Below are 16,364 nucleotides of genomic sequence, written 5' to 3'. Positions count from 1 at the left end.
AAAAAAAAAAAAAAAAAATGTAACACACGAGCACAAGCCCGCAACTCTAAGAAGCATATTTGCAGCTTTGCAGAAACCAAAATGAATAAACAAATAACGCTAGTCATTGACTGCGCCAGCCACAATTTAACGTTAAAGCAAACAGGTGTCGAAACATGTTTTTTTTTATTTTAGAAAGATTCATTGAAGCATATCATCAATGATTTCTGTATGTTTTACATTACATTTTGATTAATGTATGTATTATGTATGTATGTATGTATATCAACAATGCGCTCACCAAATATTATCCTAACATACCGCCGAGTCTCCTTAATTCCCGCAGCTCCACTTAAACAGTATATTAACGCCATTAATGGCAACTTTCCCCTTATCCTTTGAGATCTGCATTGCCCACATTATAAATAAATGCTCAGGTATGTATAAAAATGTGTATTTGCAAGCATTCCTCTTTGTAGAATATTTTGTTTTTTTTTTCGACATGAAAAAATAATACAAACAAATTTCGATCAATTTGGGCAGAAATTGCGAATACTCTGGATATTTGCCGAAAAATATTTATTAATTTCAACTATCAAAAAATGCAAAATATCGGAATTTCACATATTGAACGCACGAACGGCGCACAAATGTATGGCGTCGCACGGTGAGAACGTGAAGATATACGCAAGTACTTCTCTTACTAACATTTGTGTTCGAATTTTTGCGCATGCAAATTACACCTTCAAGGAAAGCTGAGAAATATATAAGCGCAAGAAATTCGTACGTGGCAAGCGAATAGACACCATGCACTTACTAATCCGTTAGTATATGCTAACATTTATATTCATAAAAAGATTAAATATTTTGTAGATAAAAAGGATGTTCCAACATTTGTGCCTTTCTGCAAATAAGCTCACAGCTCACGTCTATGTGAAGCTCATCAATGGTCCAACATATGTAGATTCCTATTTGTTTATTCGATAACATTACTGTGAAGCTACAGTTAAAGTATCAAATTGATATCCTGCCTAGTGTCCGAATACCATCGTCGGCGCCTATTGACTTTAGGATACTTGACCTTGCAAGCTCAACAGCCTTGCATTTTCTCTAATTTCGCTATAAATGGTAAAAATTCACCAGTTTTAAACGATCTGCTAGACTAGCAGGGCCGCTCTACAATTACCCTGCAGGGGGAGATGCTTCGTAGCAGTAACATATGCTTCGATGCAACCGAAATAAACGTTCTTTCTTGTTTTTATCGAAGGGCTTCGAAATTCAAATTACTTATTACCATTTTTACCAAAGTTAAAGGTTATAATTCCAAATAGGTTAAATTATTTTCTAAATAAGTCACTGTTGCATTCGGTTCCAAAATAATTTTAGCAGTATGCTGATTAAAGCTAGTTATAACATCTCCAAGGTAATTATTAATAATAATATTTTGGCCTCACTGCCCTTTACATGCAATCTACCTCATGTTGAAACAGTTAATTAAAACGTTATAATTTATTTGAGCAACTGCAATTTACTTAAGCGCATTCGCACTTATACTCCGGTACAATCATCTATCTTTCTACCCACTTTTCTTTTATTCGCACACTTTCGCTTAATTTAGCAGCATGCGTTAACATTTTTTCTCGATTTCTTATGTTCTTTACTCGCGCGTGTGTAGGTGCGCCACTGCCTTGGCAAGGATTGAAAATGGCCCGTCATTTACCACCAGTCTGCCTGCAGCAGTTGCCCGACGTCACGGCGCAGGGAAGTGTGAAAATGTCACGCGGTCGTTACAAGCAATTGACACGCCTGCTACCTTACCTGAAGACGGAGAGCGAAGATTGTCTTTACTTGAATGTGTATGTGCCGCGTGTGGGTAAGTTCAATTATATACATATATACACATATACATACATATACATATACATATGCATGCATACAACTGCATGTGTGTGGCCTTATATATATATATTCGTGCGATGCCATGAATGTCTACCGCGTGTTAACCTTAACCTCCCGTCGTGTCCGTGTGCTTATTGCTCTGCCTACGCCTACGCGGAGTTGTGTGACAGTGAATGACACCTTTTTTTCGCACATCATTCGCCTACCAATCCATTTAACAAAGTCAAATTTAATGTCATAGTACTTTTTCTTGTATTGGCCGCAGATGGCGTATTCGATGCGTCCAACGTCTACGATATGGGCACACAATCCACAAAGCGTTTACCGGTAATGGTGTACGTGCATGGCGAATCTTTTGAGTGGAACAGTGGAAATCCCTACGATGGATCAGTGCTCGCCAGCTATGGGCAAGTCATTGTTGTTACCATCAATTATCGGCTCGGTGTCATGGGTAAGTGTAAAGTGGCAATTTTATTTGTATATGTCTGAATGAAAGTGTATATAATTTTGTAGAGATATGTACAGTGAGGTGCAAATGTCGGTCACTCTAAATGTGGGACATATTTTATTTTCTACTTGGAGTAAATTAATGTAATTTCGTTGGCGATAAAATGTCTGTCCAAATTGACCTTTCGACTTGGATGAGTTATGTTATGAGTTTAGTTTCGAGTGTTACCTTATACACAGTAAAAGTGATTAGTCGAGCATTTCTCAAATATATTGGGCAGTCGCAAAAGTCTTTTCGTATTTCTTCAGTAGATGTCGTTGTAGTCGTATATCTCTAGAGCCACCGATCACCTTATGTCATACCATATAGTGTTGAAAAAGACAGATTTTAAGCTTCACTACTATGTTATTGTGTTATTGTATGTACTTACCCCGTTCGTCCTGCATCATACCAAATTTAAATTCTCTCATTTAAAATATTTTGCAGGTTTTCTGAAGCCCAGTATTGATGAGAATACTGTCGCGAATTTCGGACTGCTCGATCAAATTGCCGCCTTGCATTGGATTAAGGAGAATATAGCGTCATTCGGCGGCGATAAGGACAGTGTAACGCTCATGGGACACAGCACCGGTGCTGCATGCGTAAATTATTTGATGGTATCGCCTGTTGCATCCGGTAGGCAATAAAATACACACACACAGGTACACGTGTCTAACTAGCGCTGTGAATGGGTTTTCACGAAGACACGATATGCTGTCACTTATCACATATTTACACTTCAATTTCATTTAAATTAATTGAATACTCTCTCCTTTTCATATTACCGCCGCCGCCATGCCTCGCTTGCCGCCTTTGTCCTTCCCATTGACGGGCAAACACCGCCTCACAGGCCTCTTTCATCGCGCCATACTCATGTCGGGTTCGGCTATGTCAGACTGGGCGGTCAGTAATCATTCGCTTCAGCTCACCATGCAAATCGCTCACACGCTCAATTGTCCCCTAAACGATGATGACGAGGAGATGCTATCCTGCTTGCGCCAAAAGCGGTAAGTTATTTAATTATAAAGTACTCAAAGCGGCGTTATGGTGGTTACGCCCACAATGACGTTTTAGTTTGGGCTGACGTCTCGCATTTCAAATTCCATTATTTCCCACCGGCCCAGCCCAGCAAAGTATGACATTATGTATTGTAGTAAAATGCTGGTCGTGTGTGGCTTCGTGTAAATGAGGCCAAGTGGAGTTTTGCCAAATAATAGAGAATTTGTGTTTGTATAGACACTTTGATCTCTGCTCGTGCAGCTTAACGTGGGTTAATCTCAATGTGTTTGTGTGTGTGTGCCTCACTTAAGCATTGCATATTTATGCGGTTTAGTGCAATGCGCGTCGTCATTGTCGGCGAATTTATTACACACTGTGCGAAATTTGTTGCGATGATTTGCCTTAATATTTGATTAATTAATCAGAATAGGGATGAATTAATTATGTTTATTCCATGTAAAAGAAAATTAGCATGATGAAATTGCCTTTTCGAATTGATTAATTATATACGTCTACATATTTGAGTTGAAGGGTTTACTAACTTTCTCTCACTCTTTCTCACTTTCTCACTTTCGCACTATATCGTGTTTGTACGACATAACTTACAAGCTACTACAGTTATAGATATCTTTTCGACAACATTATCGTTTATAGATAATAGTGGTCCACATTATATATAATATGATAATATGGCTGCTGCTGATTTTCGGTCCTCATTCACAGACATCATATTCGATATCAGAATTTCTTTTAAAAATATTGTGTTATGTTCCATGCTGTTCGGTAAATCTTATTATAGAAATGAACATTTATACTGACAATAATATAGAAGCTTGAGCTGTTCAGCACGCTGCCACTCTCATTGATTTTATACTTCGTATAATCAACAAATTTTGAAAAGACAGCATATGATTCTGAGTTAGTTGCTCTGTTTATTTGCTTCTCTCATTATTTTTCTCACTTTTACTGTGCGATAAATTGCATACCATATGTTCAAATTATTTTTGGTTTAATATGTAGGCAGTCGAGGGTTTAAACTTATGCCCTTTTGGAACGGGTGCGTGAACTCGTTGAGCGTTTCTATTATTTCTGCTTTCCCTTTCCATAATTGATGATAGCTCTCTGGAACTCTTTGGTTGCTCGACTTCGGCTGTTATCTTAGCACTAGAGTATTTTAAAAGTGCGTGATTTCGTTTATGTAGCGCCTCAGCTTGGTATTGACTACCAGCCGCAGTTCGTTTACATTTCCAGCTTAACTTACAATCTTATTCACACACACACATATGCATGCATGCTGAATAATGTACATCCAACTGTCTCACCTATTTCCATCGCTTAATTAGCATTCTTGAAATTTGCATTTCCAACTTCTTTTCATTACTTAATTATAATAATTCCTTGCGCCACCTTGGGAAGTTCCCAACCACTTTTATCGGCTACACTTTGTAATTTTAATTAAAATATAAAATTCGTGCTCAGTGTATTCGATTCTTGTTATCCGCAGTTGCTCGCAAATAAGCTAAAGATAAAGCGAAAGGGGGGCATGGGTATGCGGCGTGAATAATCTTACGGTCAATTTGCAATTCAATGTAACGCACTGTAGCGTTAATGCGATCAGCGACAGCACAGCCACTTGGCGGAGTGTTGGACTACAAATGTGCCGCGTATCTTCCAAGCAACAATGGAGGTAACTTTCTTTTGTTGCTCAAGTTGGCGCTAAATGTGTGTGGCTGCGTGCGCGCATATCGAAGTATGTGTGTCAACCGTGCGATGAATTGTTTAAATAGGGTTCTGAAATACCGAAGAGCATATATACGGATATCTTTTGTGCTGTGGCTGGTTAGAAGTGTTGGATTGCTTTCTTATGCACATAGGTATATACAGTTCTGCGAGTTTGAAAGTACGCTTTAAATGATATTAATTATTTATTGGTAGCCTCATTACTGAGCGAAAATTGCATGCCTTTTTTGATTAGTTCTTTACCGCCGTTTTCTGGTGTGTATGAATAAATCAGTGTAAAATATTTTACGCTAATTTTCGTGATTTAAATTTATAGAGACTTTCATGAGTTTCGCTTTTTTAGTCAAAATAATGTCTTTAATTAATTCACAACAGTAAAAAAATTCCACGAAATTCCCTCAGACACAAAAATAAATTCCCGTTTTTCCCCAAAATCTGCCTCTTGGCAGCGGGCATGATTTACACATTCAGTGTATTATACCTTATTTTATCTATGAATATTTACTCATATACATATATACATATTCATGATAGCAAATTACTGCGGGCAGTAAGTTTTTCATTGAATAGTTTATTAATTGCCATTGATGTAAAAATATTGATTTTTCCTATTCGTTTAATATCGGCAAGGTTTACTGAAACCGAATACCGAATACCGAATTTAATTTCAATTTTATTAATTTGTAGTAGTTGGTGCCTTCATATAAAATACTTTTTATGCACCTATGTATACACAAGTAGCTCTTTCTTTAATAGTAATAATAAATATATGCTAATATGGAGATTATTTTCCTGTTTTCAGCACCAGAATTTCATGAACGATTTGACTTAATTTCTTTCACGCGCAGTTCGAAAGTAAACGAAATCGGTCTATATCCATTTACACTTTCCTTAGAACGTCTTTTTCATTGAGTCTTCTACTACTAATTTAAAATATATAGTTCTGGTAAAGTCCTCCTTAAAAGGCAGATCGCAAATATTTGTGCTATGGAGATGCGTTACGTTTGACACTTCACCAACTATGGAATACTATATAACGTTTAATTGCGAGGGTATCCAATGTACGGCATTTGCAAGATGTTAATACCTACTTAAATATGTATAAAACTATGACATTCATGTGAATTGGTTATGCAAAAAACCGAAATTATTTTCATATGACAGATTTGTTAAAAAAGTGTTAACTGTAAATGATAGTAGTACAAGTTGTGGGGATTAAAGCCCATAAGCTGCAGTTTGGTATAGAAGTAACCTTTTTGCCAACATTCAGCTCAACTTATTTTCATTTAATTTGGCAACTTTCCCAAACATGCTGACAAATTGTAGAGCAAATAAATATTTTTTGACTTGAGTGAATCAAAGCGGCTGACGAGTGAGCATAAGCATCAAAAAGTTCTATTTGCGCACAGCGATGACGTGCGAATAAAAACTTTTTGGACATAAATGTGGCAATTAAACTAACTAGTTGGAAAACAAATATATTTATGTGATAAAGTAATTTTCAATTATTTAGTTCCGCCGCATATCAAGCTATGATATGCTCAGTAAACTGATAAATTACACACATTCACATTTAAGCTGTGAAAAGTTGAATATTTTTTACTCGGTTGATATTTAGGCTTGGAAGTTGAAAAAAACTGCGCCCTTTTATTTTAAAACATGCTTTGTGGAAAATTGCGGAAATAAGCTTTTACAAAAAATGACTTTATGAATTTTCTATTATTAAACTTGACACTGTTATGTCATGTCAGATTATTTTAGTATTTTTTTAACTGCAAAATAGCAAAGCTGTCATTTTTGCGAAGTAATTGCAATTATTAACTTTTGTTTGATATTCCATATGCCTCATTCCCCTGCGGAAAATCAGTCACTGTTAGTTATTGCAAAATATATGAAAAAATAATGCATTTTTTCCATAAAAATGACTCTCTAACTAATGGTAAAATAAACTTTCTCGCTCATATAGGGTGTGCTTTTTGGAGTTAGTATATTTCTTTGAATGACAGCTGTAAAGCGGGCTGTCAAAGTACACACATGTATTTGTATTTTACATAATAGCATGAAAAATCTCACATTGTCCAAAAACAGTACAGTAATGGAGGGTCCATAAGTTCCGTTCTGTCTCAAATAATGAAATAAAAGAAGCACTACGTCACTATTTCTTAACTTTATTTGAAACTTATATCTTTTCTTTCAACAAAAAGATAAAAAAAAAAATAAATAAAATAAAAAAAATAAAAAAAAAACACCCTCACTAAGGGCACCAGTGTCTGTGTAAATCGAATATCACCTTTCACACACATACTGACCAATTTATTTAAATATGTACATATGTACCATCATAAGCGTAGTGCAAGCGTAAAGCACGTTCCTCCTTAAACGTATATTTTCCACGTTTACGCATAAATTACTGGGAATTTTCTAAGGCGTTTGCAATTTCATGCAATTTCACTTTTCACACTTCCTTCGCTTTGTGAAATTATAAACTTTAGTTCAGTGTAATTTGAATATATCCGAAACTTTGTTAATGCAAGTAATGTACATTCAGTTTATTTAAATTTTAATTGAATTTTAGCATACACTTCTATCTCAATTTCCATATATTTACACTTTGGTGTTCAAGGGAACTATTTGCAAGCTATGTGGAAAGCCGGAAAGCAAAATGTTAATTTCATGTATTTATTTTGATGCCATCGAGGGGCAAAAGGGCAAAAGTAGCTTTAAGTGCATGTAAGGAAAAATGAAATAAAGTGTAGCAGATATCACACTATTCAGCAAACACTTCTTGATCCTTGTGTATCAACAAAAGCTCCGGTTATGGCCACGAGTAGCTATGTGCTCCTGGCGTGTGTCTGAATGATAATAAACTGTTCCGAGAGTTTTAAGTTTTCAAGTCAATAATAATCGTTTCTATAGGCGTTGAATTCATGAAAAGGTAGTATTAGAAGTGTACGTTAAAAATGTCGATATTGAGTGATGATGGTCTAAATTTTTATTTATGGATGAAGTGATCACTTCACCATTACGAATCGGCTTAAGATCGTTCTTCTGCGAATTGTTAGAGAACCAATCGGCTTTATAACGGAGTAGAGATTTAAAAACGTTACCCACGACAAGTGTAAATATGTTGGAGTTCATCCTATCTATAAAAATCATATAAGCACTTCAATTTTAAGTAGTTGACCAGCGCACATTGAGCTCATTTGAGGCGCCATCAGCGACAGCTAAACTGGAGAAGAACAACTGAACTCAATCCCTATCCCAACTGGTCAGGTAATCAGAAATGAAAAACTAGTTTTTTGGTTATATTTTAACATCATACAGTATTTTTCAAAACTCAGAAAAAAAGGAAGTTATGCGACCTATTACTTAATTTTACTTTGGTATTCACTCTTCGACAAACGTCTGTTCCTTCTCTTGCTTCCCTTTCATCTCTTTTCTTTAATTTCTGGCATTACAGCTTAACATAAGCTTGGCAAGCCCGGAACTTGCATCATTAACTTTGAACGCAGCCTCTTTAGTTTGGCAGGATTTCGAACTTAGCTGACATATTTCATGCTTCTCCAAAAACAAAAAAAAAAACAAAAAAAAACTCAGCTTACAACACACATATCAAAACTTTTGATTCACTGTACACATCCGCTTGTCTAAAGACTTACGGAAAATCACTTTTCTTCACACAACATTTATTCCAGCTACCGTTGAGCTTGATAGAAGCGAAAGCTTATTATTTTATAGTCACACGCAATTGATAGATTACAGTACAAAAGTTTAGACAAATTCATTTTCCCCACACACGCGTCACTTTATTTGAACATCGCGATACGCTTTACTTGCAAGTTCAGGTTTTACTGACACAAGTGCCGTTGCATGTTGAAATCAGAAAAGAAGAGATATTATACATAATTTTGTTTAGCAAAACGGAGCGTCAGCTTATCGCTTGACGTGCAATGTGCTGCCGCTAACAAGCGGCTTAACAGCATATTTCTCAGTGCGCTAACAACGCAATAAATGAACAAATAGAGCGAATCGTAAATTACTAGAATTTAAAGTTAAGTGAGCAGACGATTTTCGGGGCGAAGTCTGGAAATTCTCTTTTATTTGTAGCTAGTTGCTGTAGATGAAAATATAAATTATTATCGGTATAATCGGTATAAAACTGGCTTTTTTCATCATATCAACTTCTTTCGTGGGACAAAAAAATCTGTCTTTGTACAGACCACAATTCGTCTACCTTGAATGAAACTTAGCTACTTGTTTCGAAACTCTATTATCACGCAAATGTCACAGATATCAAGCATTTCAGATAGCTGAGAATCGTGAATTAGGAAGCAGCAGGATGATGACTTAAGCCACATTATCTATGTTTCATTATTGGCACCGTGACTTCTGAAATTGTGGCATCAGCGACTTTAGTATAGAAGCCGCTTGACCAGATTCACTTCTGTATTGAAATACTAAAAAATCTTATCGATAATACAGTTGTGAAGTCGATGCAGTATCTTTAAAGAAGGGCTAGGGATCTAATGAGATTATTTCCTATTTGGCATAATTTTATATTATGATGAAGAATTTTTACGTTTTTACAGAATTTTATTTCTTTTAAGAACTGTAACTTCTTAGAATTGAGTGCGAGCATTTCATTTTACAAAGTGCTATTTTGGAGGAGAAAATTATTTAAATTAATTTATACCGTTTCTGAACCCAATTCTCGAATTACAAGAGCCGACTTATTGATATTTCAAGCAATATATCAATGTGAAGATTTGCTTGCTTAAGCACTTCCTTATACCATATTCCGAACTTCACTTAAATACGAGTTTTAGGCTGTTGAGTAGATTATCTCCCTAACCTACTTAGAAAAGGTTAAGATTTGCTAGGTTTAGCCATATGGCATCTGTGAATCCTGTAATCAGGGAGATTTGAAGCTAATCTACTCGAAATCTCCATATGCGACACACATTTAGCATAATCTGATGTGAGTACGAAACTCGGTTACATCATTAAAAAATCGAAAAACAAAGCAAGCCAGTAAATAAATTGAAAGCAGTGCATCCGTATTCATCAGGCAATCGAATTCCTGAATCAAAAAACATATATTATTTTCATTAAATGGAAAGTATTGGAAATAGAACGACAACAACATAAAAATGTTTTATTTTCCAAATATTAAAAGGTGTGAATTTTTAATATCAAAAACAGCTGTTTTTAGATATAGATTTCCACCGGCCATGTGAACTCACTAGATTAGTGAAAATATAATAAATATAATTTAATCACTTCAAATTTTTGGTCGGAGCCTGTTATTACCTACCTGTAGTGTAGGCAATCAGTTCATGTCTATGCTCCTGAAGTAATTTTTTTTTTATTTGTTTCAAACTAATGTATAACTCATGCAACCCATAAAAAAACTGACATTAGGTAGTCTTGTCACTATTTAAGTTTTTACCGAAGCAGTTAGCTATAAATATCTTGCGGAATATTTATATATTCCATGGCCATGGCTTCTTCCAGGTTAGGCATGCACCTCAATCCATCAACATGCGCCGGGTGGTACAAATTTTTTTTTTTTTTATTATTTTTATGTTTTATATACAAAATTTTGTATTATATAGCGCCGCTTTAGTATCTTTAGGCAGCTTTTGTTGATGCAGTCAACTGTGATTTATGTTATATTGGCCACTGCAATTCGGTGTTTTACTGCTTTTATGCCATCACTCAAGCGGGCATGTCTCCACTTTGTTGCAAACTCTCCACCACTATTGTGTTTATTGTTGTTGACAATATAAAATATTCCCTTTGATAGCACATATTTGTAAACATATGTGTGCAGACTCATGTGTGTGGTTCTACATTTTTATGCCGGCCATTTATGCTTATACATTGCGTTACGTGTGTATCTATGTGTGTTGTGCAACAGCTGCCTCACTCGCCTTTTCGCAGCAACTTTCATTCAACCACTGACTGCTGTGGCTCACAATCTGTTTTATACCGCTTCTCAACCCTTTTATTGTTATTTATTTTTTAGCTTGTTTGCTTCACATTTTGTTTTTCTCTTTTGTTTTGTTCACTGTTCAATCTTTTTTACTCGATAAGCACGTGTTGGAAATTTGTCACTCGAAATCGCTACAGTTTGCAGCATTGCCCCATACATATGTATATCCATACTTGCAACGGCACATGAGAGGCTCTTGAGATTTTTCAGCTTAAGTGGCAGAGTAAAAGATGCTTTGTGGTTTGCCATTAATGTGGGGAATGCAATGTGCGTCCAGAAGATTTCACAATATCAAAAAAACCTAATAAATATTCATAAAAAGAACATCAAACTGAAAAATTAAAAACAATATTTTCCTTGGATATTATTAATTTAGTCACATTTTTCATACTAGGCGTACACAAGTCTGCCCCTAACGGTGTCGCTTGCACAACTTGGGCACTTCGTCCACGGATTTTAACGAAAAGGACAATAGTTAGCAACAGCCATGTTTCTGTCTTTCCACATCAAAGGTTTTCAAGCTTAATTTCCTGTTAGTTGCCAACGCTGTTAACAAACAATGCACTCATTTCGTAATAATTTGCTCAGTTTAATATTTTTTGAAGATTGACATCCCTATTATAAACGAATTTTCTGATAAGCACAGAATATTATGTGGTTTGGTAATGCTAAACATGAACGAAATGACATCATCTTTGGTGGAAGTTTACGAAGAAAGTTAATTATTTCAAGTGAAGCGTGAAGTAGTTCAAAAGCAGTTCTGTTGCGTGGTTTTGTGATGCCGCATTTCCTTAATTGTTTTCGTTGCGAGGCAGCTGCCGCTGTCTTAGCAACATGTGTTTTGTAAAATATATATATATGTAAATTTACATAAATAAACGAATGTACCCTGTGTTGCAATGTTAAGGCAATTCGCGCTCATGTTGACTATTCTATTGTGAAATTGCCTTGCATTTAGTACGTGAAAGCACATGTTCTTATATAATATACATACATATCTAGTATGCCGTGCATTAAACTGAAGCATAGAAACTTACTCCTTCAGGTAATTCAAGTTTAACGCGCGCATACGGAACTACCACTTCGAAAATAACGGACGCATTCAGCTGGAAAATACCAAAAACAAAAAAAAAAAAAAAAGCAGTAAAATATTTAAATGTGTATGTGTGCTATGAAATATTTAGCTTTATCACCCTCGTGCTACCTTTTATAGTGTGTGAAATTTGCAAGTGTTTGTGCATAAAATGTGTGGGTGTTGCATGGCGTATACGCAATGGTCTGTGGTGCGGAAATAAAGAAATAAACTCAGTCTGCTATAAATTTTGCATATTTGCAATTTCCTTTTCTCTCACTTTACTACGCCTTCGAACAGATTTTTTTGTTGTACGTCCTTTCAGTATGTTTACGTCTATTTCCGCCACTTTTACTGCTGCATTTATTTATTATTATTATATAAATATGCCGGCAGTTTTCAAATATTGCTTAGACATTGCTTGTTTCTATTCACTTCTCCTCACAGAATATCTTTCGCTTATCATAAAATGTGAATTCTATTTTATTTATGTATTTTATTTTACTTTCGTCTATATTTTTCTTGCAGCTACCAGGACATCTTAAAAATACCAACATCATTTCCCCAATTTTCAACTCCGTTGGGTCCAATTGTCGATGGCCATGTGATACCAAATCAGCCATACAAAGTGATGGGACAATACACTGAACACTTCAGTCGGTTTGTAATATTTTTCCTCTTCAATATTTTCAGTTACCTTATATTTTTTTGCTGAATTACCACTTTTATTATTGCTCGTTTTGTTTCGTATCGGTAAATATGATGTTATAGCTGAGGCGCATAAGAAGTTGTTTGGTTTTAATAGCTTTTGTATGCGTGAACTCGTTGATCGTTAATCTACTTACACCAATTACGTGATATATAGTAAATGGTCCTCCGAGAAGTTCAAAAGATATCAAGCAAACTCTTTGCTCTAACTAAGATACTTCTCGCCCCAGTTATAGGATTAATCGCCGTTCTGGTGGAAATGGTGGTCAATGTGTGGAGACTAAAAAATTTCGCTGATGATTTGTATCAACTACCAGGAAGTAATTTGACTTAGAAAATCTCTTTTTCCGAAGTGATAAAGATTTCTACTAAGATCGTCTGTTGGCAACCCTTGCTTAAATGGTATATGTTATAAAGGGTGGAGAGATATGAAGAAGTTAAACAAAACTTATTTGACGGTGTGGTATTCATAAATTGCAGCAAATAGTCATTTATTTTACCCCGAACAGGTTATAAGTATTAAGTTTGCCACACAGTTTATAACATATAGAAGGAAACACTGGAGACTCTACAAAATATATATATTAAGAATCAGCATGACTATATATACATATACATAATACGCGAACTAGTTGCCAAGTTTTTGCGATATCAATCTAAAATTTTGCACATATTATTTTCTTCACAAGCAGCAGCACATTTGTCGAAACCACCGACAGTGGACCACTGTGGGATATTGAGCGATCGAAATAATGTCCTTTACAAATTGCAAGAAATTTACAGTATTCGAATGTGGTGGTTGAAGTATAATATTTTATAAATAATTAGCAGATGTAGTCGTTGCCAGTCTGTACATGCCCACATGCCTTTACCCTTGAACACAAAACAACCCGTTTTCATCACGAACTATGCACACATGTTACTAATTAGCAATTAGATATCTCTTAATGAATAAATAACTAATTAAAATGCACACAGCGGTTGCGTGACTATTCGGTGCTACATTGCTGATATTAAGGTATTACTAACCGGAAAGCATTTAGTAGGGCAACCAACTTCACATGGGATTACATGAAAACACACGTATGGTCCTATTATCTTATGTGCCATGGTAGGCGCACCCAAAAGAGCCAACTTTGTCAGAACACTTGAGTTGGAAGTTTTTACTTGACGCAAAATTAAGTAGTTTGCTTTAGCCAAATAAATAATTATCATTTCTCAGAGATAATCGAGGCGCGAAGGCGAGCTAAACGCTTTGCTAAGGCTTACCAAAAATTTAGTAAAATTTACCGCTTCCATTATTTTCTATTAACGCCTGTGCATTAGCTCAAAAGCCGCAGCGAATAAGCCAAGTTGAGGTAAACAAATTTTGTATAAGAAAATGCCACGCACACACACATGCATAAGTAACACGACGTGAGTGTGTGGTTTTGTGTAACAACATGTGCTCATATTCATATATGAAGTAGTTGAAATATAACGTTGTTGCTGTCATATAATGCGGTGCGATGGCAGTTGATTGTGGTGGGGATTGCGCTTAGGCTCATGGTTGTATTATGGTTGTGGATAATGCGTTTGTAGTAGTTGTGACCTTTCATTACTTTGCTTATTATTGCATGTGTAATGTACACATTTATATAAACGGATCGAACATAAAACATACACACTTCTGCAACACACACAATCATCTGTAACTACTGTATTTACTGCTCAGCAGCTTTATGCGTAAACAAACATAGAGAGACACGCAGACGCTTCATTGCAAGCATTCATATTTATGTGCAAACGTAAACACATAGTTACACAACTCTCTATATACCCTAATATGCATAGACACTTATGCATTTTACCGTTATTGGTTTATTCATTTCAGCTATGATTTATTATTTGGCGTAACCGAGTCCGAATCGTATCACACGCTGGGCGCATTAGCACTCGAAGAAGGATTACGTGAGAATGAGCGCGATAATTTATTGCGCTTCTATATGCAGACACGATTTGATGTTCGACCCGATTTAGCATTGGCTGCCACGCTCAAGAAGTAAGTAAAATTTATTGAATTTATGATAACATTTTCCATAGTTATGTAATGTGTCTGGGTCGGCGTATAAATGGGCGAGGCGCAACATGCCTACCAAATCACGGGAACAGGAACCCAGGCATTTATCATGCGTCCAATGGTAGGTACAGTCGACTTCGTGCATGAAGTTTGGTGAGAAAAATTAAAAGATAGAGAAGATGGCCTTCAATAGCAAATATTTTAAACACCTTTTCGGTCCTCTCGAAAGCTTGGATAGATTAATTACAAAATAACATAAAAATTTATTAAAACTTAAAATCTTGGATATCGAAGTCATATGACAAAAATATGCTATACAAGCAATGTCAGACAAATAGGCTATGTTTCATATTGCTGTAATGCTCTTTACAACAATAAAACTTAATCAACAATTGGCTTCTTGGAATACGAAAACTCACCACTTCACCATGGAATGCGCCATCTTCAAACAAAGTCTTTAGTGTTTGTTGAATCGTGAAGCTTCCGTTGTGGCCGTCATCGGCCTTTAAGCCGTTTATCTCAATTTATTCGTAATATATAGTTGCATTTAAAGCCGTTTGCTTGTGTAGTAACGGCTTCTTGTCAGCTTTTCTTGCTGCTAGCGTCAGCTCAATTCTGTTTTTCTTGCCCCTGCAAAATTCAATGAAGCGCATGTGAATAATTGCATTTGTTGAATAAAGCTGTTGCCACATTACCACGCGCACAAGCGTCTAAACGCACACACATATATGCGTGTACTCAAAAACGCATTTGTATGTTCGTATGTATGTATGCGACTGAGGGCAAAAGTTGTGTTGCAAAGCCAGAAGTTTTATTGAAAATGCTGCGGTAGCCCAAAACCGACTGCGATGAGCGCTTGCAAAAGCGGAAGTTAGTATGGAAAGTAATTGTAATTTAGTATTTTTTAAGTGCAATAACCGATCCAATCATACGCTTACAGTCGGGGCGAAAAAAGGCGTTACCACAGTTTTGCTGCGCCAATATTGGCAGAATTAATTGCAATAGTTTCAAGCCCAAAAAGTTGTTTAATAAATGTCAGTTCGTACAAAAAGGGTTTTGAACTCTGCAAACTGCCGGCCAGAGAGTAAAATTCACAACATTCATTTGTGTACGGATATATATACATATATATGCTGGAAAATGTTACCTTGCACGTTTAGTAGGTCAAGTGCTATTGATTTTTCTGCGTACGTTTAATAATAAAATTAAAATTAAATTCATTATGGAAGATTGCCTACGGTTGCAAGGTGATATAACCGAAACCGAAAGTAAAAATGAATATTGATTACTTTAAAGTATTAGTATTTATTGTCTTGAGTGTGAGTGAGTGAAAATAATAAAGAAACTCGCTATATTTCGAAATTTTTGTATAAAAAGTTCATAAAAATATTAAAAACAAAATCAAAAGTAGTTACCGGTAAGTCAA

The 16,364-nt window shown here is 35.7% G+C and overlaps 1 protein-coding gene across 2 annotated transcripts in view; it reads left to right on the top strand.

Annotated features, from left to right (window-relative positions):
• The window catches only part of LOC108973480, an 83,484-nt gene that overhangs the window by 19,422 nt on the left and 47,698 nt on the right, over positions 1-16,364 (top strand). For both annotated transcript variants that reach the window (XM_018940778.1, XM_018940780.1), the window contains 6 exons: positions 1,655-1,852; positions 2,144-2,329; positions 2,813-3,001; positions 3,216-3,372; positions 12,700-12,831; positions 14,753-14,920. In XM_018940778.1, the coding sequence (XP_018796323.1) occupies positions 1,655-1,852; positions 2,144-2,329; positions 2,813-3,001; positions 3,216-3,372; positions 12,700-12,831; positions 14,753-14,920 (1,030 nt within the window). The remainder of the gene's footprint in view (positions 1-1,654; positions 1,853-2,143; positions 2,330-2,812; positions 3,002-3,215; positions 3,373-12,699; positions 12,832-14,752; positions 14,921-16,364) is intronic.

This window comes from Bactrocera latifrons, unplaced genomic scaffold, assembly GCF_001853355.1.
Source record: "Bactrocera latifrons isolate USDA-ARS-PBARC rearing strain unplaced genomic scaffold, ASM185335v1 scaffold_48, whole genome shotgun sequence".
Classification (NCBI taxonomy): Eukaryota; Metazoa; Arthropoda; class Insecta; order Diptera; family Tephritidae; genus Bactrocera; species Bactrocera latifrons.
The sequence above is the reverse complement of the archived record's forward strand: the minus strand, read 5'-3'. Positions and strand labels throughout refer to the sequence as shown.